The sequence below is a fragment of the Serinus canaria genome, chromosome 18 (genome assembly GCF_022539315.1).
Source record: "Serinus canaria isolate serCan28SL12 chromosome 18, serCan2020, whole genome shotgun sequence".
NCBI classification, from domain to species: domain Eukaryota; kingdom Metazoa; phylum Chordata; class Aves; order Passeriformes; family Fringillidae; genus Serinus; species Serinus canaria.
In genome coordinates this window covers 2,969,649-2,994,230 of record NC_066331.1, presented here as the reverse complement: position 1 = coordinate 2,994,230, position 24,582 = coordinate 2,969,649, and the positions used below count along the sequence as shown (strand labels likewise).

General features: G+C 51.7%; 1 protein-coding gene across 2 annotated transcripts; it reads right to left on the bottom strand.

Annotated features, from left to right (window-relative positions):
* Nucleotides 1-1,510: 1,510 nt before the first annotated feature.
* Nucleotides 1,511-17,396, bottom strand: CACNG5 (calcium voltage-gated channel auxiliary subunit gamma 5). 2 transcript variants are annotated; one of them, XM_009094321.4, is made up of 7 exons: nucleotides 17,337-17,396; nucleotides 12,481-12,785; nucleotides 5,220-5,496; nucleotides 4,588-4,674; nucleotides 3,567-3,707; nucleotides 2,816-2,961; nucleotides 1,511-2,414 (listed from the first exon to the last, which is right to left on the bottom strand). In XM_009094321.4, the coding sequence occupies exons 3-7, from the start codon at nucleotides 5,425-5,427 to the stop codon at nucleotides 2,157-2,159; spliced, it is 840 nt and encodes a 279-aa protein (XP_009092569.1). In that variant the 5' UTR covers nucleotides 5,428-5,496; nucleotides 12,481-12,785; nucleotides 17,337-17,396; the 3' UTR covers nucleotides 1,511-2,156. The 2 variants fall into 2 exon arrangements, with proteins under 2 accessions (XP_009092569.1, XP_050837292.1); XM_050981335.1 differs by lacking the exons at nucleotides 12,481-12,785; nucleotides 17,337-17,396 and having other exon boundaries at nucleotides 5,220-5,574.
* Nucleotides 17,397-24,582: the final 7,186 nt, after the last annotated feature.

Sequence of the window (24,582 nt, the reverse complement as noted above, 5' to 3'; positions counted from 1 at the left end):
TCTCATGGTGCTGCACAGGATTAACCACAGGATGACTCCCCAGTGTGGGGAACGTGGCCATGGGAGAGCCCTTGTGGCTCTGGCCATCAGCAGTTTTGGTGATCCTGAACACCTCCCTCCCACGAACTCAGAACATCAGCATCCATCAAGAGTAACATGCAGAGGCAACATCCCTTGAGCCCCCCAAAACCATCAGCATCCAGCCCAGCAAACCAAATCAGCCCCTGGGAAACTCAAAATGATGGCTTGAGAACTGCAGTGGTTTTTTGGAGCCAAATTCACACTGAATGTGGGGATCCTGATGGAAAACTGATGGTTTGTCAGGCTGGGGGCAGGTGAGGACCAGCAGATTTGTTGCTGGAGGGTTGGGCTGTGTCGTGGTTTAGTGCCTGAACCTTCCCAGCAGCCAACCTGTCACGTAGCACTTAAAATCTGGGGCTTAAGAGAGAGCACAAAAATGCTCGAGGGTCATACAGAAACTGAGGGTGAAAAGAACTGTGTCCACACAAATATGCCTTGATTTTAAAACTTTGCAAATTAGGAATCTACCCAGATATACACTAAATATGCATTACTTGCTTCTCTGGAGGAAGCGGAGAGGAGTAATCCTGTTCCAGAGCTGGCTGGATACACTCCTGCAGGGATGTCCTGTGGAATGGGTGTGGTAATGGATGCAAACAGCGCTGCTGCACCAGGACTTGGCCCCTGCTTTGGAGGAGTTTATAAATAATAAATATTTAATAGCAAATAATAAATAATAATATTAAATAATAACAACTAACAGGTCCAACATTCATGACGCAGTGTGCTACAAATGAGGTTAAAACTGCATATATTCTATTTCTTTTAATTAACAGTAAGACAAAACAAGCCCAAATATACCAAGAATCCCCAGACTGTTTTTTTCTGCAGAATGGAAATTTTCAGAAAGGTTTAAAATAACAAGACCAGAAATAAATTTTGGCCAAAGCTCTTTCTCCTGCATGGTGACAAGCTGGGGCTTGCATGGGGGATCACAGCCTTTTCCTTCCCTGCCCTTTGCTTTCCCTCAGTGGCAGTGGTGTTTTCCCCTGGCAGCTGGCTAAGGTCAAAACATCAAATGAAATTTTCAAACTTAAAACCTCAAAATAAATACACACACACACACACACACACAAAAACAAAAAAAAAAAAAAGAAAAAAAAAAGAAAAAAAGAGCAGCGAAAATACAATTTTCTTGCCAAAATGTAAAATAAGCCAACTACTTTGCTGCAGTGGACTTGTACCAATGATCTCAGCTACATCACTTTACACCAGTTTGGGGTCTTGCCTTTCACTGAAATAACTTCTTTCCTCTAAATCCTGCACCTGATGTTTCCCATGGGAAAGGTTTAGGCTGTTTTCCACTCAATGCTGCTCTGAAATTCTCCCATTTATGCTTCAGCCCTCCTGTCTATCGGATGGCAGAGGAAATTTGGGTGCTGGAGCCTCCAGCCCAGCAGCCCAGAGTGCCTCCAGTCTAACATGGGATATTTAAGCAACAGTTTCCAAATGGCCATAGAGGAGCACCAACCTGCTGGTGTCCTTGGAAGGATGTCATGGAAGGATGGCTATTTCCCATTCCAGCCTGGCTGGAAGTGATATCCAGCAGTGAGAGATACCAACCAGTAAGTGTTCAGTCAAGACAAAATTTATATTTTTCTAATGCTGGTTGCTTCTTGGAAAGTTACACAAATCTTTTATGCCTGCTGGCACTCAGGCCAGTAAATATAGAATTCAATGATACAGTCGAATGCACAAACTTTATCAGCCTACCTACCTACACCAAAAAATACACCTTTTTTTTCCTTAGTTCTACTCTATTTTCTTTTTCCTGCTCTTGAGTCCAGCCCTGGATTTATCCCCCAGGCAGAACTGCTGTTTGCTCAGCAGGATGAGCTGAGTGAGGAGGACTTTGGAGACATTCTTAGTTATGCAGGGGAGGAATAAAACAACCCCAAAAAAAAAAAACCAAAGAAAGGGAAACATCCCAATTCTCTAGGTTACACTACTGGTTATATAACCAATCTCTCTGGTTATATTTACGCTCCTATAAATAGAGAATTGGCCAGAAAAGAGTGGCCTAAAAAAACGACAAACGAAGTCGGGGCGCGGCGCCCAGCGAAGGGGCGCGGGGCTCAGCACGGGGACGAGGACATCTGGTCGTAGTCAGGGCACTTGAGCAGGGCTGGGTAGCTGCTGTTCATCTGCAGGGACGCCTCGCTGGAGATGTCCGAGGGGCTGCGGCCCCGCGCCCACGCGTCGGGGTGCAGGAACTGCCCCGAGTAGTCGGAGCAGTTGCTCAGGCGGGGCCGGTAGAAGCCGGGGTGGGGTCTGTAGAGGTCCTCGGCCGTGTAGCGCTTCATGAACAGGTACACGGACATCACCCCGGCGCTCTGCGGGACAGACAGACGGCCTGAGATCCTCCCCGCCCCCGGTGCACCGCCACCCGCGCAGGACAACACAGAAATCGCCTGGTTTGGGCTGGTTTGGGCTGTTTTGGGCTGTGCTGATGCTCAAAAGCACCCGAGAGCCGCCACCTCCCTGCCCCATGGATCTGTGCAGTGAGTAATGCAGCACAACCACAGCTCTGCTTTTCATGCCTGGCACCCAGCTGTGACCAAATGCCCCATCAGTGCTCCAGGTTGGTTTTTCCATCCCACATGTCCCCTTCACGCTATACGTTACCCCCCCTACCCTCCCAGCCCTCCCTTAAACCCCGTCTGAGCCCTCTTTTTGCCAACAGCCCCAGTCTGCCACCCCAGGAATGGGATACACTCGTTATGGGTGTGGGTACCTCTGTGAGAAGGAATGAGATGGCAGAGAAGGCAAAGGACCACCCATATTTGTAATTGAAGAATGACTCCGAGTCCTTGGTCCTGTTGAGCATTTCGTCGTTAATGCTGGATATGTAGAGGACCAGCCCCACCACCAGTGACAGACCTGGGGAAGGACAGTGGGAAATGCTTCAGGGATGAAGCTGCTGAGGAAGCTCCTTCCTGAAGGCCTGGCTTTGGGGGAAAGTAAAAAAACTTGGGAGTGTGCTTGTAATTACGGGGGAAAGGAGCTGCCCTCCTGCTGCTCCAACCCTGGGCACTCCTCTCATTCCAGTCAAACATTCCCTGCTCAGGGAAATCTGTGAGCACTGGGAGGAGAGATCTGGCTCCAGTAGGAGCTGCTTCAAAGCTCAGCTGTCACAGCTATTTGTTTAGCACTTGCACAACACCATGAATAAAACATTCACTTTTCTCATGTAGACACAGCCCAACTGAGCAGTTTGAAGCTTCAGATCTCTCCTGTGAATGATGTTTCACAAGAAGCATCCTCTCCCCCAGCACCTGCTCCTGCACAGGTTGGGCAGCCTTTCCCCAGTTCCCACTAAGCTCTGCATCCATCCCAGAGGTCTGGTCAGGCTGTGGGACTGAGCTGGGAGCGACGAGTCCGACAAGGAGCCACCAGGGCAGGTCAGGAGAGCACCAGCAGCCACCAAAGCAAACGTGCTCCCTGCTCAAGGGCTGTCAGGAGAAAACCTGGCTTGCAGAACTCACCTGAGAGAATGAAGAATATCCCCGAGACGAAGGCCAGGATGGTCCTGTGAGGCCGGATGTGGCCGATGTTGCTCAGGATGAAGCCGATGAACATGAAGAAGAGGCTGACCAGAGGGAAGGGGGTGGCAGAGCGGATCATCTCTGGAGAGAGAGGAGCGGAGGGAAGGGGGAACAGGTTAATATTCCCTAAATAGTGTGAGTAATGCACCTGGCTGGGTGAGAGGGCTCCAACCCTCCTGCTAGGACCATGCTGTGTCTGAGTTTCTCTCCTTGCTAATGAGCTGAGTAAAGCAGAGAATTATGGAATCACAGAATGGTTTGGGTTGGAAGGGACCTTATGTTCCAGCTCTCTGCTACGGGCAGGAACACCTCCCACTATCCCAGGTTGCTCCAGGCTCCATCCAACCTGGCCTTGAACATTTTCAGGGATGGAGCATCCACAGACTCTCTGGGCAACTTGTGCCAGTGTCCCACCTCCATGGTGGTGATTCTGCTGATGTTTGCATTTCTGAGGGCTCCTGTTTGAAGTGTTGCTCAGGAAACCATCAGAACCTACATTTTTCTCTAGCTTCACTGCATAAGTGTTTTTGAAACACTTCTATTTATTAATTCAGAAATGACTGCAGAATTCATAGTGAAAGCTGTGACAGTTCATCCTCAATTAATCCTGCTATATAATGTGTAAAATTGCAAGGGAATAAATACAGCTGAAAAATATGGATAGAGGCTAAAAAGACAAACACTTTGATAAACATTAGTGCTGAATAGCCAGTGACAGGAAATTGCACAGCTTGGAGCCTCCATGTCCATCCTGCCTCCATGTCCATTAGAAAGGGACGTTCTCTGAAGCTTAGGAGCTCTCTGGGAAATTCCCATAGTAAAAAACATTTTTGCATCATTGTCAAGGAACTCAGAGCTTCTTTGGCAAGGACACAAAGGGGATTTCTTGGGGAGGGTCCCTAGTGCTTGGGACTCAGTGATTTGCAAGATGTAGAGGGTGGAACCCCACCAAACCACTTACTTAGGACGTTGATTGTGGATTCAGAGGTCAGCTGGATGTTCATGGGCATGACGTATTCGATGGTGAAGCACCGGCCACGCTCCTCACCTGCGGCAGACACGGACAGAAATGAGAACTCTGAAGCCAGGAGGTTTAAAACCATCCCAGGGGCCATATCAGAGCTCCTCACTGCTCCTCTGACTTTTCCAAAGCGGTTGGAACTTTGTGACATTTCAGGTTGGTCACTTTGAGATTCCCATTCCCTTGGGTTCTATTCAACTCTGTCCCTGCAGCCAAGTTCCTTCATCAAACTTGGCACAGGTGGAGGGAACGGTCCAGCTGACCTGAATCTGAATTTTGCAGGGACGAAATGGAAAGTTTTTAGCTGCTGCCCAAGGCATCATGGCTACAGCTCTGGAACAGGGCAGGGGGTCTGGCAGGGCAGCAGCAAACTCACCTAAGCCTGCGTGCAAAGGCAGATTTATCCTTTGGGCTGTTAAAGTCAGGCATCAAGAGATGACATTGTTGCTAAAGGTTGTGCCTGAGTTTGGAAGCAGGGATGGGCGGAGCCTCTAAAAATCCCGTTTTTCTTGGCCCTTTGCTGCCGGGTGGCACTGACACCCAACAAACCGAGGGGATGTTTTTGACCCTACCTGCCAGAAAGCAGACCCTCCAGAGCCCCGAGTGCAGCGAGAGCTTGATCTCGGCCGTCTGGTTTTGGGGCTGGACGATGCCCTCCTCCAGGTAGAGCCAGTAGTCGGTGCTGACGGAGATGCCCAGGAGGCCGAGGCCGCAGACGGCGAACACGCTGCTGAGCAGGGTCAGCGCCTTCCTGCTGCAGGCGCTCATCGCCAACAGCATCGGCGGCGCCGCGGGCGGGACCGGACGGGACGGGAGCAGCGCCCAGCACGGAGCCTCCAAAGCCCTGCCCTGGAGCGAGAGGAGCCGTCAGAACAATCACGGACACACCAGAGCTTGAACCAAATCCCAGCCCACTGCTGCCCCACGCCACAGCAGGATGGGGAATGGCACGGCATGGATGGGATGGGGAATGGCACAGCATGGATGGGATGGGGAATGGCACAGCATAGATGGGATGGGGAATGGCACAGCATAGATGGGATGGGGAATGGTAGAGCATGGATGGGATGGGGATTGGCACAGCATGGATGGGATGGGGAATGGCACAGCATGGATGGGATGGGGATTGGCACAGCATAGATGGGATGGGGAATGGCACAGCATGGATGGCATGGGGAATGGCACAGCATAGATGGGATGGGGAATGGCACAGCATGGATGGGATGGGGAATGGTAGAGCATGGATGGGATGGGGAATGGCTCAGTGTCCTGGATTGCCAAGGAAATTGCATTCTATTTGTCATCTGGATGGCAGCTGTCTTCTGTTCAGTGGGCTGTTTCCTTTTATCTTACAAACTCACTCCTCCCTCTGGGGAGACATCTGCTGATAACAGGACATTGAAGGTCCCTGCATGGCTGATAAGAACTGCAGCATCCCATTGGGAGATGCTCTCCCAGAGGGAGGAGCCAAGCATTCCTACCTGGATATAATCTGGAGATTCTGGAACACCAGCATGGCTTCTCCACTGGTTTTCCCAGAGGAGCAGCAGCTGCCTCTGCCCCTGGACCTTCAGAGGCAGAGTGCACCCTTCTCCAGGGTCCCTGCTCCAGCAGAACCAGCCCTGGCACTGCAGGAGGGCTGAGCCACAATTCCAGTGGCACTGCTGCCAGCCCCCTGACCCACAGGGTGTCAGACTGCTCTGGCAGGGTTGGTTTGATTTATTCCATTGTTTATTTTATCTTTTTATTTTCTTTCCTAATAAAGAACTGCTATTCCTGCCCACATATTTTTTTGCCTGAGAGCCCCTTAATTTAAAATTTATAGCAATTTGGAGGGAAGGGGTTCACATTTTCCATTTCAGGGGAGGGTCCTGCCTTCATTAGCACACACCTGGCTTTCCAAACTAAGTCAGCATGGATGGGAATGAGAGCAGCTCCTTCCTTGGCTCCTGTTGGATTTGCTGCAGGTGAATTCCTGCTGTTCCAGCCAGAGCTGGCACTGATCCCTCCAAGGATGGAGGTGAACTGCACCATCTTATCTTATCTCCCTGCAGAGCCTTATCAAGTGCTGCCAGTCCCTGGCACAGGAGCTGCTGAGGATCACTGACACCACGATCAAGGATTAACAAAGCTGCTCTTAACTGCTGGACCAAACCCAGGCCTGAGCAGCTCCCATCACCATCCCACTCCCCTCCAACACTGCCACTTTTCCACTTCCATGGCAGATCTACCAATTAGGAGATCATGCTAATTTTGCAAAACCCATGCTACATTTGCATTGAAGCAGAGTGGAAGACACAATAATCTGCTTTTTTTTTGGTTGTATTGCTCTTGCCAGAGCTGCCAGTACCCTCCCTTGTCCAAACCAACCTTGTGCTCTGGAAGGAGGCAGGGAATTGGGGACAGAGAGCTGGAGCCAGGCCTGGGCAAACCTTAAAGGAAAAGCTTCCTTCATGCCCATGTCACTTATGTATAACATATTTTTTAAATTATTATTATTTTATTGCACATTTGTTACTCTGGGCAAATTAGCAGTTCCTATGGTGCCCTGCAGACTGATAAAATAGCACCAGAAATCAGAGTTCTTGGTGGAGTAGAGAAAAAGTGAAATTGGTATGGGGGAAGGGGGGGGGGGAACCCACAGCAACAAAAGATTAAAGGAATAAGAGCAAGAAGGAAAAAGATACGTGTGAGAGAAGGTCTTGTGTGGAGTAGCAAGGAGGCAGATAGTGCCACTGACTGCTGCTGTAAAGGCAGAATGAATCACAGATAAGTGCCATGTCATGTATATTTTCCAAGGCACATTCTGTTGCTATTCAGCACTGAAAACAGTAGGGAAAAAATATCTAAATCCAGCTAGACAACAAAACTACTGACTTTCCAAGCAGGCTGCATCTTCCCTGGGCTCCCTTTAGAACTGCACTGGTTTTGTTTCTCCCCTCAGGAGTGGCTCCATCACTCCTGTGCTCCCTTGGTGAGCAGACTCCCTGGGAGAGAAGTCCTGTTGCTTTTATCACTGCAGTTAAGGTGGTGGGGTTAGTGATTAAATCAGGAGACACAAATCCTGCCCGGACCAGGAGATGCCAACTCTCTGTGCCAACATGGCCAAACAGACTGGAAGAGGGTGTTTTATTCTAGTGCCTCAGATGCAACTAGATTAATTCTCCCTCGCTTACACAGACTCCCAGAGATGCCAAAAGTCCTCACAGCTTGTACTTTTACACCTGAAAGCCTCCAAGGATAATGTTGTGCCATAATTCCCTCATGGTGAAAGAGAGTAGGATGCTGAGAGAGGTTTCTTGCTCCTCCAGTGCTCTGGGGAGCTCTGAGCTCTTGCAGTGCTCATCCCCAGCACTTCTGTCTCACAAATCCACAGCACCAGCTCCCCACACCCATCCTGGGTTGGCTTTGCAGCAGTTTCATTTAGATTAACATGAAGGAAACTTGTAGTTACTGTGGAGTCCAAAGAAAGGCATTTACTGAGCAGATGCAACATCCAAGGTCTGTGTGCCCCTCCAGCTCACTGCTCTGGGCACCAATAAGAGAGAAAAGCAGGGAATGCTGCTGGAAGAGTATCAAATTCTTGAGTGAAAGGCAGAGAAGGAGAGAGAGTGTTTAATTACCAGATCTGACCTGGAGTCCAAAGCAGGCAAGTACATCTTGGTAGGAAGCAGATGCACTCGCACCCTCAAGCGCTGCAGCAGCTTTGACAATTCCCTTCCATATGAAATTAAGGATTTGGCTCTTCCTATGTTGTTCACACTGAGCCTTTTCCCAGAAGGTTCCAACCTACAGGAAGGGAATTGCTGTCTCCAGACAGCCCAAGAAAGTGCTCCAGCTCCACTCCTGCAAGCTTTCCCTCCACCTTTGGCTTTGCTAACCAGCCTCATTTTCAATGTTATTTAATGCTTCCCTCAGCTCAAGGAAAGTAGGATGTGTTCCCAGGAGAAACAGCTCCCTGCTAGGGGAGCAAGGAGCCAAGTGCTGAGAGGATGCTCAGTTTCTTTTTCCCCTGAAGAATTAGGAGACAGCAGCCAAGAAGAAACTGGTGGCTGTGGGGCAGAGAAGCACATCAGCCCTGCAGCTCCCATTTCCTGGGGAAGATACCACTTCCATCTCTATGGATTCCCATTGGATTCAGCAATCAAACAGCCAAAACACAGATCCTCTTGCTCATCCATTCTTCTCCCCAGCTCAGCCAGAGCCATATTTTCTTGTTGCTGCCTCAAAATGAACAGCATTTACTACAGGGTGTCTCATCCCTCTTGGCATTTGGTGCCAAAATGGTAGAAAGAACTGGGATCTGTTCTTGGCTCATGTATCATCAACAACCATCCTCCCTGCACATTTTAGTTAATAACGAGCCCAAAATCATAGCAGGGAGTATGTGAAGGTCCAGATGAAGACACTTAGAGGGGAATAATGAAGTATTTCCTGTGATTTGCTGTCCACCAACATCAGGCACTGGAAAATAGACCCATTTGGGCTCATTTCTGTTGGTGTGACGTGAGCAGCAGGGACAGGGTTCAGGCATCAAAGCTGTGCCTCTCAATTGCCTCATTCCTTTCCCTCTCACACTTCAATTTCCATGAGATCATGGGTGTGTTAGAGACTGGTGCCTATTTCTGCCTCGCTGGCACATGGAATCCAAGCTGATGTGATGGGGAACAGGGGTAGGGATGGTGCAGAACCTCTGCCTGAAACAAACCTCCCCAGGTCCAGCACCTGGAGGACTCAGAGGGACAAGAACAGGAGCTGGCTCGATCATCAGGAAGGATTTAGTCCACAGTGACCTTTATCAATTGTGTTATGCTTCCTATGGCTGTTTGGCTTCCAACAGGAGGTGGATTTTAAATTAAATGAGTAGAGCCCCAACGATTTCCAGGAAATGGAACCTCAGAACTGCTCCTGCTCCTTCGATCACACTGTGCATTCTGGTAGTAGTCCAGGGAATAATAAAGGCAGTCTGCAATGTAATCTGCAGTCTTCATAATGAATTTCTCCTTGCCTTGGAGCAACAGTTGCTGATGGAAACAGCACATGGCCCTTGCTGGGCCTGAATCCTTTGGGAAATGAAATGAGCACTGGAGAAATGAGCATTTTGTTTCTGACGCAGCTCACCCAGATTTGGGGTAAGTCCTTACCTGTAGCTCCACAGCCACAGAAAGGAAATATCCTGGGCAGATTTCTGAGCCCACATCTGTGGCCTAAGGCCAAGCACGAGCCACTGCTCTGGGCTATGTAGGTGGGCTGAGAAAAATGAATATATCACTGGTTCAGCTGCCTGGACAGGATGGGTCATCTCAATAAATCACTGCTCTGGGCTCACCAGAAAACAGCAGCTCCGTCCTGCCCTGGGTAAAGGCAGAAGGAGCAGGGCCAAGCCATTGATTTTTATGTGACATCACTTCCAATTTCCTGACATTTGGGAGGAAGGGAAGCACTGCCAAGGTTATCAGAGCAGACGAGAGGGTGGGGTTTGTTTGAGATCCAGGGTTTGTTTGAGATCCTGTGGCTGTGAATGCCTGGTCCATGCTGCAAACCAAGGGCTAAGGGAAACCAGAGATTCAGCCATGGATCTGGAGCAGTGGGAGAGGCTGTGTAGAATGTAAAGGAGAAGGAATAAAGCCAGTGAAAGGGGAGTAGGAAACCCTCTGAGTGAGCAATGGATGTACAAAGAGCATCAGGGATCTGGGTAGGAGCAATCAAATGCTGGAGAGCAAAAGCTGTGATGGAGCTGAACTGAAAGGATCAGATCTCACTAAGCTGCAACAAGAAATTGGGCTGGCTAAAAATAAAGGGCCTTCGAGCAGTGTGATCCCTTTCTCAGGACACAACACAGGCCATGAATGTGTGCAAAAAACCAGAAAAAATAGGTCAAGGAGAGCAACTCTTTCAGAGCAAAACTTCTCAGAGCTGGCAGTGCTTAGGCAGGCAGGACTGTGCCCAGGCCACCACTACACTGTCACCCCCCTTCAGACAGCACACCTCACCCTGGCTCCCCTGGGAGCAAAGCCAGAAAAGGCTGATTTGGTCATTAATCACCCTGGTGAAATAGAATGATCCCCCCGAGCCCATGGAGCACCCAAAGGGTGCAAATTCTTCAGTCCCAAAACAGGGTGTGCAGGATGCAGCCTGAGGGCAGCTGAACTGGGGCTCTTTGGGTTGGCAGAGAAGGTTGGACCAGCGTGAGGAGCACATGGGGAGCTGACTTTAACCACAGCTGAGGAGAGGAAGAGGAGGAGATGGTGAGGGCAGCACCCACGGCTCCATCTGGGATCGCAGGAGAAGCAGCTCCACAAACCTGACCTGGAAAACTGGGCAGCTGGGAAAGATAGCTTTGGTTTTGGAATTACTGCTTGGGAAGAAAGGGTTCCTCCTGAAGCTTGGGAAAGGTGTGCTGCAGGCAGGAGAGGAGCACAGGGCTGCTCTGGTTCCATAGAATAGCTGAAGAGAGCAGAGATGGCTGAAGGGAAAAGCAGCGTCTCCTGCTTTTCATTGAGAAGGAAATTTCCAAAGAGGATATGGGTTGGAGCTGGTCCACAGGGCTCCAGGTGCCCTGTCCTAGGCTGCTGGCACCCACCAACTCCCCTGGCACATGGGGAGACTGAAATACATCAGGCAGCTTTAAGAGCTGTGTTAGTGTCACACAGAAATGTCAGCTCGATTTCTGAGACTGAAGATACGTATTGGAAAAATTAAGTGCAGGAATAAATCTTTTTGATGTGGAGGAGGTTTAGCCTGATATTAAGAAATAAAACAGCCCATCTCATGGCAGTTTGACCAGGGGCCTGTAACTGTGACTATGAGCAAACAAACTTCAAAAGGATCAATACTGGGCTTGAAAGCTTCCCCTCAGCTGGGAGCAGCAGTGCGGCGCTGCCATTACCGAGGCACAGGCACGGCAGCGCTGGATCAATGGGCACACAGGCTCTCCAGGGAGGCTTTAAAAATAAATAAATGAATAAAAAGGAGGCTGGTTATGAGTTATTTAATCCCAGATTGAGCCACAGCAATAACAAACCTATTAATTTTGTGCTTGTCATCACACACCAGGAGTGCCTGATAAATAATCGGTAAGGAACCACATGTGAGCTCACACACTGCAAGGCTCACCACTAACTGGTTTTGGTAATGAGATTACTTGGGATTTTCTCTCTTAAACTTGATTTACATAATTTTTCTGAGAAGTTCTCTTTTCCTTAGCACTTCCTGTGCTTCATTTCTTGACAGAGTTATTTTTTACAGTTTGGTGAAAAAAATCCTGCCATGGCAGCGCAAGAGCGATGGAAATGCTGTATAGAAAGCACCACAACTTGAATCTCCAAGGCTGACCCACTTCCCTCTCCTTCTTTATCTCACACCAGTCTTTTTGCTGTGGACTGCTCAAAACCTGCCCTTTTGCCTGGGTCAGGTTTGCAGAGGGTAACTCAGCCCCCCTCTGCTCCAGGACAAATACAAGGAGATCAAATGATATTCCCAAGGTCAAAGGAGAAGTTACAGAGATTTATTTCCCACCCCAGCGCTTGAGGGTGAGCAGACCAGTTCCCAAACTGGCCACCTCTGCCGGGCTGCTGCACTGCCTGGAGTGGTGGCACTGCTCCAGCTCTTTCACACTAATGGCTTGGGATGAACCCAGCAACTTCCAGCAAATAAAATCATCCAGCAAGCAGCCCCCATGGTCCTGGTTCACAGGCTGCTGGCACAGCCCGTGTGTGTGCAGCCAGCCTCATTCACATGGTCCTTCTGGATCCACAGATATCCCCCACAAAACTTTTATAGCACCCATCCCACCCACGGGTCTCCTTTTCCCTCGGTGTTTCAGGCTCTTACCTCTGTTCACCCCAGCTGAAGTGCTGCTTTGGCAAGTGGAGAACCTGTGATGGGGCTGAGGGTGGGAAGAGCAGTTCTGGCAGATCAGCTGCAGGGATGAGGGTCCTCACTGGAGGCTTCGTCTGCTGGATGGTCTGGGAGGAGCTGGGAGTGGGATGGCTTTGGAAACAGGCAGGAGCTGAAGGGAGGGCACAGCCTCAGCTCTCCCCCTCTGACTGACCCACAGGAGGCTTGCAGGGTGCTGGGACACAGGGACAGGCAGATGGCAGACAGTTCTCTGCATCCACGTGCTGGCAGCTCCTGCCCTGGGGTGTTGTAAAAAAGCACAAAGTGCAAAAATTACACAAAGTGCATTTCTCGAGTGGGAAACAGGAGCTAAAGCTCTGAGTTTGCAATATTGCCCACACAGCCAGGTCCAGCTCTCCAGGTCTAACCTAAATAAATCTGTTCAGAGTTTACATCCCTACAATAGCTGAGCCCTGCCCTTTGCAGAGCTCTTCCCAAAGCCCTCTGTCCCTACCAAATCTGACACAGAACTCTCCTTCCCACAGTGTGTCAGAATGCTCACAGTCAGGGACCTGAGCCCAACTGCTGGTTTCAATACCCTACAAAAAGCTCCAAAAGCAGAATGAAAGAGGGAAATATCTAATGCTGCAAAGCAAACCAGCTGGGGACTGTGCTAGAGGAGCTGCAGAACCTCGCTGCCATGGGAGCTGTGCCTGCCCATTAACCTCTGCCTGGGATGCTCTGGGGCTTGTACTGAGATCCCAAAGGCAGAAACTGCAGCACCCCAACCATCCAGTGCCCCTGTTCAGGCTGCAGCACCGTGCTGCCCTCGGCTGGCACAGGGACAGACCCAGGCACAGGGAGAGCAGCTGGCTCAGCCCTGCACATCCACTCACTCCAGCACCAAGCTGGGGCTGCTCTGGGGGCTATTAAAGCTTTAACAGCTGGCCCTTTTCCCCTTCCAATTATCATTTAAGTTGGCACAAAGTCCTGTAAGAGCCTCGTAGATTAAAAAGGGGAGAATAATCCTCTTCTTTGCAGCTTTTCAAGGTTTCTGTGATCTTCCAGCAGCAAGGCAGGTAACGATTGAAGCACTCAAGCACCTCTTCTGTAAGATATTGATGTTGTTTTGAACTACAGTGGGTGTGAGCAGAGCCCCCCCAAACTCAGTGTAAGCACTTCAAGGGCTGCCCATGAAATGTCTCTGGGCTACAAACACTCGCTGCTGTGGAAGGTGTAAGAAAAGCCCCAGGTGCAGCCCGAGCTCGGGAGCTGAGGCTGCTCAGCAGAGAGGGGCCAACACCCCCGTTCTTCTTTTCCCCTTAACCATCAGTGCATGACAGCTTGAGCTAAATTAAGCTTGCTGGGAGGTAAAAATAGCATCAAGAGCTAATTAAAGCTCTCTCACTCCCTGTGTTGGTGGGTACCTGAGCTGGGGAGGCAGGAAGCCACAGCTCTTCCCCCACCCCGCTCTTCTCGCCAGCGCTGGCAGCTGGAGGGGTTTTATGAACATTTTCAGAGTGATAAATGAGAGAAAGGCAGAAATCCCCCGGGCCCTGGGCTCTCTGAGGGCTGCAGACAAGTGGCACATGGGGCAGGCAGCACGTGCTGCCCAGGGCTGCAGGGACTGCATCCCCTGGGAGTGCTTAGAGATGATGGATAGAGGGAGCAGTGCCTCGTTAGCCAGGAGACTGCAATCCCTCTTCCCTGCTTAGAAACCAGCTCTACTGCAAAGCCTCTGAGCAGGGAAATGATGGCACAAAGTGCACAGGGGCTGTGTCAGCCACACCTCTGGCAAACGGCTTCATAACCCAGTGACACTTGTGACTGCCACTACACCCAGTGACCAAGGCCAGCAGCTGCCCCACCTGGCTCTGCCCCAGCATTTTGGGACACAGCTCCTTGGGAGCTGTTGGTGATGCCTTCATGCACAGCTCCCCAGGTCTGACACTGAGCAGACACCAAAGTTTGGTCCCATTTTCACACAGGAAAGGTCTTTGCTTTATGCAGTTTGTTGGGTTTAATAATTAGTAATATTAATGTACATAAGAATTTATACTCCACTGGAGGTACCAAACTTTCTACCACCCAGATTTTAGCTAGATTTGTTACCAATTCCAGAATTTAACAGGGCAGACAGGGCAGGACAAGCCATGCATGAGGTGGAGCAGCCTGAGAACAGGCACAGGCACCACGGGCTCACCTGTGCTGCTCAGCACAGGGAAGTGCAGCCACATCCAGGGAAAGTCTGTGGGAACAGGCAGGGAATGGACTTGGTCTCACTCTTCTCCATCCTTCCCCCAGGCCAGCACCTCTTCCCAGGTGAAACCTGGCTGTGTGTGCCTGGTCCCTGCCTGTGCTCCCCTCCCGTTCCCTTTGTACCCACCCAGCAGCTCCTCTCCTGCCACCTACACCTGACCTGATATTCCCAGCCAGAGCAGCTGCAGGGAGAAGGAACATCTGTCCTCAGCATTTTGTGCCTCCTGGGAAGGAGCCAGGGCCACCTGGGGGCTTTGGGGCAGGTCCTGCCCTGGCAGACCTGAGCCTCTGCGGGTGGGGATGTCATCAGGAAGCACTGATGGGCACTGGCTGGGAAAATGAATTTCCCACAGGTTGTCCTGGGTCAGTGGGTGCAGCTGCTGTGCTGCTCCAATAACGCCCTCAGTGCAGCCTTGACAAGGCTCTAACAAGGTTTTCACTGATAAGCAATATCTCTCTCATTAATAAAAAAACCCTGTAATTCCTCTCTTCCTGAAAGACCACACACAAACTCCACTCATCTGTGACAGCCCATTTTCTGAGCCTGATGAAGGCTTATGTGTTGTCCTTGCACAAATTCCATTTTGCCAGTAAATATTTTACTACAAATATCAGAAGTTGTGACTAAACAGCTTTAAAAATCAATGTGACTTTGAGACCAAACCATCTTTCTAGAACACACCTAGAACCCAAACTGGCTTCAATTTCAGTGAGATTAAGATCCCCACATAACTAGATGATGGGGTCCAGGTCAAAAGTAATTTTTAAAATGCCATATAAAACCCAGGGGTTTAAAACCCAGGGGTTTGAATCTTCCCAGCTGATTTAGGAAAAGCTCCTGGTGCTCACTCCAGCCTCACACAGCTCACTGATACCATCGAAATCTCTGCAGGCTTGTGCATTATTTCTCTTTTGTATTTTATATTCCCTCCCCTCTCCATAAATAAAGCTGAAGCTGCAAAAGCTCTGCTATGGATGCTACCAGGTGGAAATTCATTCAGCTCAATGAATATATTCAACAGCTACAAGAATACAGCAAGGAACTGGAGAAACCCCCACGCAGAGGCATTTCTGTCCCCTGGATGTCACTTGGGGCAGCCTGGGGGCAGGGTGTGATGGCACAGATGGGCTGCTGGGAGCCAGGCTCCTGCCCTTGGGCTTTTTACGTGGGTCCTGACATGCCAGACTGAAACGTGGTGGCAGAGGAGCCTCTGAAAGGAGCCCAGACACGAGGCACTTGAGAAGCCAAAGGGCAGCAGACCTTGGAGACCCGGGAACCTCCTCCAGCAGAGCTGCCAGCCTGGGTCATGCCACCAGCACTCACTGCTGCTGCAGGAAACTCAGCAGAAATTCTCTTCTTTAGCTGAAATGGCCTTCAGCAGCGCTCTGGCTGAAGCTGTGCTGTCTTCAGGGAATGCAGCACCCTTGCTGCCCTTTCCAAAGGCTCACCTGTACCGTGCAGGCACCTGCCAGCTCTGACAAGGCCTCCTCACCCCCGGGGGGATTTGGGGATACAGGGACACAGTGGTGACAGTGGTGACAGCGGTGCCGAGGTCAGACCCGCTCCCCGGGCACCCCGAGGAGCTCCTGCAGCTCCGTGCCGGGCAGCCCCAGCCCTGAAAGCTGCAGAAAGCATCCCGTGGCAGGGCTGATGAAGTTCTACCAACATCGGGCCATTAATCAAGAGCCAGAGGCCGTGTCAGACAGAGCCTCCCTGCTCGCCGCGGTGGCTGAGCCACCACATCTCACATCTCACATCTCACATCTCACACTTCATATTTCACATCTCACATCATCTCACCGCCTTTCCCCGGGCTGTGGATAAGGGGCTCGTGGAGTGAGGGCAGGCTCCAGGTCCCCGCCCGCTGTTCTTATGGTAACCCACGATCCAGCCTTTCCCCTCAGCCCCGGCACTCCGCTTCACTTAAGAACCAGGTCAGGTTTCTCTCAGATAGCCTCGCTCGATTCTCACTCCCCTCTCCAAGGGGTTTGCTACACTGCAAAGCATTCACAGCCCGACTTCCCGCAGATTTCGCATTCCCTGGGAAAAACACACACCCGCTCCTGAGCGGAGCGTTCCGAACTCGCCGCTGAGGACGGGGATGCTCTCGGCGCCCGAGACGCGGCCCCTGTGTGAGCAGCCTGCGGGGGAAGCCCAGGGATGGGGATTTCGGGGATTTTCCGCCTTCCTCGTGCTCAGGTCCTTCCGTGGGGAATCGGGCGAAGCCAAACGCCGCCACCCGAGCGGTGCCGGTCCCCGGGCAGGGCACACGGGCACCTCACCCGGGTGCCTCCGCTGCTCCGGGGCTCGCTGAGATGCGGCGGATGCTGCCCGGGGCGGTGCCCGCGCCGCTCCCGGCCCGTTCCCACTCCAAGGGGAATACGGAAAGCACAGGGATACCTGCCCCGAGCCCTGCGGCTCCGCACCTGATCCCTCTTCCCTCGCCTTTAAACTTTCAGGGCTTTACATCCCATTCGGAGACCCCACGAATCCATCCCCTGGACGGTTCCACCCCGCTCCCGGGGCAGCCTGGCCCCGGACACGGGAAGGAGCCCCAGCCTTGCCCTCCCCGCCCGGTCCCGGCACTCACCGGCCCCGGGGATGCTCCGCTCCGCTCCGCGCCGCGCCGGGAGAACCCGGGGAGGAGAGGGCATCACATGGCGCCAGCGGGGCCAGCCCACCTCTCCCTCCCCTCCATGCCCCCGTTCCCTCCCTCCCTTCATCCCTCCTTCCCTTTCTCCATCCTCCTCTTCTTCCCTCCCCGTCCTCTCCCCTCCCTCCTTCTCCATCCACCTCTTCTTCCTCTCTACCCCCACCCCCCGCTCGCTTCCCTCTATCCCTCCTTTCCCCATTCCTGCCTCTCCTTTCACCCTTCCCCTCCATTTCCCCACTTTCTCTCTATTCCTCGGGTTTTTCCTCCTTTCCCTTCTCCCTCTTCCATCCCTGAGCTGTCACCGGTGGCTCCCGCTCACCCCCAGGGCAGGGCTGAGAGCCAGCCCTGCTCCTGCCCCTCTGAGCCTCCTCCCTTCCCTGCACCCCACACCTGCACAAACTCTGCTCCAAGCGCTGGGGAGGCTCCTTTGGGACCGGGGAAGGCGAAGCTGGCTCCAGCAGCAGGGCGAAAAGCCCAGCTCCGGACAGCAGACAGCGGGGAGGGCTGGAGGGCAGCGAGCCCAGCGTGCTGGAGACAGCCAGCTTGGCAGGGCTGGGAGCCAGGCAGGAGAGAGCCAGGGCTAAAGGAGAGAGGGACACAGGGGCAGATGCTGTGGGCTCTGCAAACCCCTGCCAGCCTGGGTGATTCAGCCAAAACTCATCGGCAATGAGAGGCAGAGCCGAGAAGGAGGAGGCAGCTCCATGGAGGTGTCCAGCAATGGGACACTTCCTTGGGTAGAGCAGGAAGGACAAGAAGAGGGTCACACACCATGCAGGAACTCCTGCTGCAGGGCCCAGGGAGCTCATGGGTCCCATCCCAGCACCTGGAGCTCAGGGCTGTATGGAAATTTCTGCAGGGACAGCTCATTCTCTGCAGGGGCTTTGCTCACACCCCACAGTCCCCTGCTCCCTGGCTAAAACGTGCTGCATCTTTGCTGAGGCGTCCCCAGTTAGCAAAACAGGACTGCTTTAAATAGAAAAACCCAAAATAAAGTGAGCTCTGAGATGCGGAGGAGGTGTTGTTGGGTGGCTTGTTTGAAATCAATGGAGCCGTGTGCTCAGCCTTGGTGAGCTCTCTTTGGTTTACAGAAAGAACAGAAGCCAATGCAGATGTGGAGGTTTGGATTTCTTCAACCAGAACGTGGTAGAGCCCAAACCAGGCAAGTTCCAGATCCAGACTAGTAGAAAACTGCCTCCCAGGAAGAGGTTTCTGGTTATTTATACTTCTAAAACTCATACCATAACTTATATAAGTTATATAATAAGTTCTTTCACACAAAGTTACAGCAATACTTAAATTATAGTGAATTCAGCATGTTTTCCTGGGCTCTTATTCCCATTTGGGGAATAATTTAAAGCAGCAAATCCCTTGGGGGTTTGACAGTAAGGACAAAGCAGGGGTTTGGTCAGCAGAATGGATTCTGCACTGGAAAAGGCATCCAGAGGGGCAATGTCCTCTGGGGATTCCAGGAGAAAGAGGCTTCCCTGGGATGGGGATCCTGAGCAGGGAATTGCCAATAAATCACAAATCTGCAGGAGGCTTGTTAGAGCTGGATGTTGCCCGTGTGCTATCAGGGTAGATGATGTTATCACAGTAATTGGCTGTTCATCGTTCTTCTTCTCTCTATATTGTTAAAAAGAAACCCAAACAAAGCAGACCTTCATTTTTCCTGACAGACAACCTGCTCTGCTGCTGCCTGGGCTCTGGGCAGGATCATTGGAGTACAGCACAAATAAAGCTACAGCTCACACAGTGACACAATTAACCACACAGTGTGAGAGGCTCCCAGCAGCCATGCATGTAATCAATTAGAAATACACATTTGGAGCTTCAGTTTTTTCCCCTCCCCTTTGTTTCCATGCAGATGCAGTTGCACTGAAGCACTTGGGTGCTGCTGCTGCTGCTTGCCCCACACAGCAGCTCCTGCCCTGGCAAAGCACTGCACAATGCCAGCACTCACACCAGAAGCATTTCCCACAGGGCCAGGGTCAGGGAGAGCCCCAGTGATGCCTCCCAGAACCCCAGCAGCACAGCTAAACTCTCCCACCTCATTAGCAGCTCTCCAGAATTCCTCCCCATGGCATGTACTTCCCTGATGATGGGAAAACCAGTGAGGTGGAAAAACCTTCTCTTGGACAGAAGCTTGCCATGGCTGTCCCAGACAGGACAATCAGCACTTTGCATCTTCTCAGCATCCCCCCAGGCCTTGGGGCAGGACTTGGCCAAGTCCTGCAATGGCTGGATTCAGTTAATTGTTTCACACAACACTGGCTGGCAGCATCGTTTTTCCTTCCCCACTTTTCACTGTTCACTCTGGGCTGTTTCCTCCTGTGGATCCTCCTCCACAGCCACACATGGGGCAAGTGAAGCTGGGTGGGACCTTGGCCAGGCCAGGATGTTCCACAGCTGTGCCAGACTCTGCAGGGCTGGGCTCTGCCCCAGCCAGAGCAGCTCTGCCAGCCCTTGGCCACTGCAGCAGCCTTTTGTACCACCCTTTAATCAGTGTGGAAGCTTGAAGCTCCATGGACACCTCAGCAGCAGCTTTTAGGATGCACCCAAGGTCAAACCTTATTACTGAGGAGGGATTTGAGCTTCATTAGTGGCTCAGAACAGAAGTGATTTGTTACAGCAGCTCTCTCTGGGCTGTCAGCAGTGCACTGGGGGTGGTGGGCACGTCTCATTTCAGCTACAAGGGTTTGATGCTGACAGGTGACACCTGCAGGGATGCTTTTCCCTGGTCTTTTCCCTATCAGCAGAAGCTGCCTTGAAGGCACTCAGGTTATTATGAAATAAAAGCTCTGGGCCTGTCAGCTTGGGCCACCAGCTGGTGTGGAGCCTCAGGTTTGCCTCCCCTCCTGTTCCCTCAAATTTGTTCTGTGCTGAATTATTTGGACAGCAAATCCACCCAGCAAAGGGCAGCCACCCCTGAGCCCACCCACGGCTCTGATCTGGTGTCAGACAGCAGATCCTGAGCCATTTTACCTGGCTGGGAGAAGCATTTTGGGCACAGGGAGGGGAGCCCAGCCTGAGCCATGGTTGCAGTGCTTGCCCGAGCCAAGAGGAGTGAACAGGTGAATGCACCAAGCTGGAGCTGCTGTGCTGTGTGTGGGTGGTGAAGGATGCTCTGTGCCAGCTGCTCAGCTCTTGCTGTTTTTTGTCATTTCGTGGGCAGCAGGGCTGGGGGGAGGCTCGGGGGGCACCAGAGCCTGGCAGAGATGCAGCAGCCCCAGCACCGTGGCCAGGGAACCCTCAGGGCAGCTCCCAGGGGCTGGGAACCACTGGCTGAGGGAGACTTGAGAGATTTTTGTTTCTCTTGGATGGTGTTTGTGGGGTATTTCACACTGGGCAGCAAAACTGGCACGGGCAGCTTGGCTTTGGGATGCACACCTGCAGCACTCCCAGCACTGTGCAGGTGGGATGGGCTGCTGCAGCCAGGTCCTGTGGTGAGGAAGGAGTTCAGCACAACTTCTGCTCCTTATCCCAGCAGCGTTGTTGTTTCATTTTTCAAACACTCTAAACAGGGAAAGACGTAAAACTCCCAGCACCAAAGAACACCAGCCCTGCCCCTCTCCCTGGGAGGGTTTTCACATCCTGCTTGCACCATGACTAAATTAAAGGAATTAACTCTGTGGGCTGTTGGAGCTGCAGCTCCATTTGCTGTTTCCCCTGCACATCCCTCTGCCTGGATCTGCTGCTTGGGAGGAAGCTCAAGGAGAGGTGCCACATTATTTTTAACCCAGCACCCACATGCTGTGTGAAAGCCTGAAAAAAATAAATGTGTGGAGCCTTTCGCAGCCTCCCCGAGCAGCTCTGACTCACAGAACAACAAAGGCACACGTGTGAATGGAAGTCAGAGATTTTATTTAAAATAAAATACCCTCTGTCATCATTTGGGGCTAAACTGAGCTGATAAAAGAGCAGGATGGGCCAGGATGGGCCACCCCTGAAGTTTGGCCCCGTGGTGCTCCAGGGCTGGCAGGCACCAGCCCCCCAGGCTGCCCGGGGATCTGAGCATCCCCATGTGGGAGGGAAGGAGCAGGAAAGAGCAGGGAGTGCCCACATCTCCCCCTTTCACCCCCCTACAACAAGACAAGCTGGAATTGGAGCTGGCAGTGCTTTTTTCTCACTCCTGGTGTTTTCTGTTATCCTGCTGCACAAGCAGTGGAGCTCCCACCAGCACAGGTTCCCTCTGGGAGCTGCTCCTTGTAGAGGGTGATTGTAGAGGGTCATCTTGTCCCCCAGTGAGCTGCAGCTGGACCAGTTGCTGAAGGCTGGAGGCAGGCCTGATCTTGACAGGCCACACAGTAAGGAAAGAGGAGTGAGAGGAGTCAGATTACTGCCAGGACCTGGAACAGTCAGTGTGTAGAGGAGCTGCCTGTGAGGAACACCAAGAAGGTATGAAGCTCTGACAATACAAACACCTGGTGTTATGATGGTGCTAGAAGCTATGATATCTAAGAGAACAGCTCCTGGAACTGGACCCATCCAGGTTCCCCAGCACAGCCCCACTGGAGGCACCAGGCTGGCTGGAAAGCAGCTGCCTGCAGGATGAGGGATGGCTCTGGCCACAGCAGTCTGATTTCAAAGGTCATGTTTTGGAAAGAGGTCCAGATGCCATTAATTATTAAAGCCTCGTAAGGCTGGGATTAAGGGTAATCGTTTTCTGTGTGATTTATATAGCACTGAAATTCATTACCAACCTTTTAATGATGTTAGTGTCAATCAGGCACAAGAATGCTAAATGACTTATCCCAAAAGGACCAGGAGCTGATCCAAGGGGAATTGGGATGCTCTCACTGCTGGCCTTTCCTTCCTTCTGCCCTTGCTGGTTGCTTTCATAGCTGTTTCTGGTGGATTTTCCCTGAAATCACACCTAGTCAGTGTCCCAGACACAGTTACGCTTGGAGGGGAAGCAAATGCATCCTGTTCACAGAGTGTTTTTCTGGAGGTGTCCCTGGAAATGGTGAAGCTTTAATGAGATTTTTATAAATTGTTGCAGAATGTTTTATATGGATTAGGAAGCCTCCCTGTTATGAGCACTGAGTTTTATGAAGGGTTCTGAATAGAGGAGCAAGGTAAGGAGGGATGGATCAAGGCCCCAAATGGGAAAAATAGGAAAGACAGGACAGATGTGAACCAAACTCTCTTTTTGGTTCCAAAATTCATTCCCAGAATGTAAAGAGACAATGATTTTTGCTACCCTTCATGGGCAAGAGCAAGATCTGAAATATTTCTAAGCAAACTTCCACTGTGGGGTTGTTTCCTGGGCTTTTTTTTTTTTCCTCACCCCGGTAGGGTGCTTTAAATTGGCTTTGGGATTATTTCCTGTCCTTCATCAGACTGTGCCACAACCTCTGCTGGGATGTCAGGCACTGACTCAGGGACCAGTAATGAGCACTGGAAGTGGCAGCTGCTGTCTGACACTGTCACCCTGGCAGCAAATGCAGCAGGTCCCCAGAGAAGGAGACAGCCTTGACTCATTTCCCATGAGATCTGCCTCACCCCATGACCTTCTTTTGGGAAAGAAGGGGAAAAAATGATAAAAAGCACCTTTGCAGGTAACTCCCTGCCACTGACTGGTCTCCTCATCCCATCCCCATTTCTTTGGGTGTAGCACCACTTTGGGAAGGTGACAAGTGACAGATGCAGCCAGGGAAAAACATCCCTTTGAGGACAAGCCATCCACACATGGCAACAGCTGTCCTGATTTGGGCCCCTGATTGATTTGCCTTTGCTTTACCACAGCTCCCCAGGGAGCAGGTGGGATTATAATTACCTCGTGGTAATTAATGCAGTCATCATTTCAGCTACCCAAGCAGTTCTCAAAGGAGCTGGTTTTATTTGCAGCTCACACATCAGCTCTGCAAAAATATTCTGAGATTTCTGAATCAAATACCCAAATCTCTGAAGAGAGGCTGGGGGAGGCAGGCACGAACACTTGGTGTGATTTATGGTGCTGGGAACATTCCTGCTGGAGATGCTCTCATGTGGCAGGCACGGAGAGCTTCAGCCTCTCCTGCAGGAGCTTTTAACACTTCATTTTCCCCAGAACCACCAGCTCAATCTTGCCTGCTCAGAAAGAGTCAAAGATGGCCTGGTAGAGGCATTTTCCCCTTTCCCACAGCCCATCACACCAAAGCAGCCCACGCAGGCTCTCACCACCCTCTTGTGACAGCTGACTCATCCCACTGTGAGCTGGGGGATTGTCCTGCTCATGAGACCACCAGTCTGAGGTGGGAGGGTGCAGAGTGTGGCCATGGGTAGCCAGCAGCTCTCCCACCCCTCTGACTCCATGTCCAACCACCCACTGCTCTGCCAGACTTGTTTTTCCCCAAGGAGACAGTTCAGAAGCTCATGTCCAAGCTGTCACCCCAAAAGCCATCAGCCCCTTGGATGGGCACTGTGGTGGTTTGGCCACAGATCCTGGCCAGCCTGGCTGGGGTGCAGCTCTGGCAGAATGGAGAGCTGAGGACCCCCTTCCTCCTGCCCTGGAGGCACCAACTCTGTGACCACGAGCCCAGGGCAGGGATGTGTCCCCAAAGTCCCTGTTCTGCTCTGCAGAAAGCTCCCAAGCTCTGAGATGTGTCCATGGGCTTCAGAAGCTGAGCATGTTGGATGGCAGATGTGAAGTAGCCTGGGAACACTGACTCTTTGGAAAAAAACCCAGAATTTCAACCATTCCTCAGGGCAAACTCAGCCAGACTCCTGCAAATGAAACAAACCCAGCAACTGAATCAGCATGAGCTTCAATCCTGTGAGAGCAGGCAGGAAAGGGAGCTGTCTGTCAAGCTGTCACAATATTTGGACATTGCTTTCAAGCTTTGGAAACCAGTGATGTCAGTGTGAAGGAGGCTGGTGGGACTGGGAGGTCCTGTCCAGTCCCCCAGGAGCCCAAGGAAACCAGGAGTGCTAAATCAGGTGTTTCCTCAGACAGGTGGGGCCCTCAGGGTCATCAGTGATCAAAACAAAAGGATTTCCTTTAATTTTGCCTGTTGGAGTTGTGGGTGCTGAGAACTTCAGGCCATCAATGGCTGCAGCAGCCCCTCCTGCCAGGGAGGAGCAGCAGAGGCTGCAAGGAACCACCCAGGGCTCCCACACTCAAAGAGACAAATTGGAGTTTTTTGGGTCTGGCTGCTCCCAAGGAGGGCAGATCCCTCCAGCACCAAATCCCACATGGAGCTTT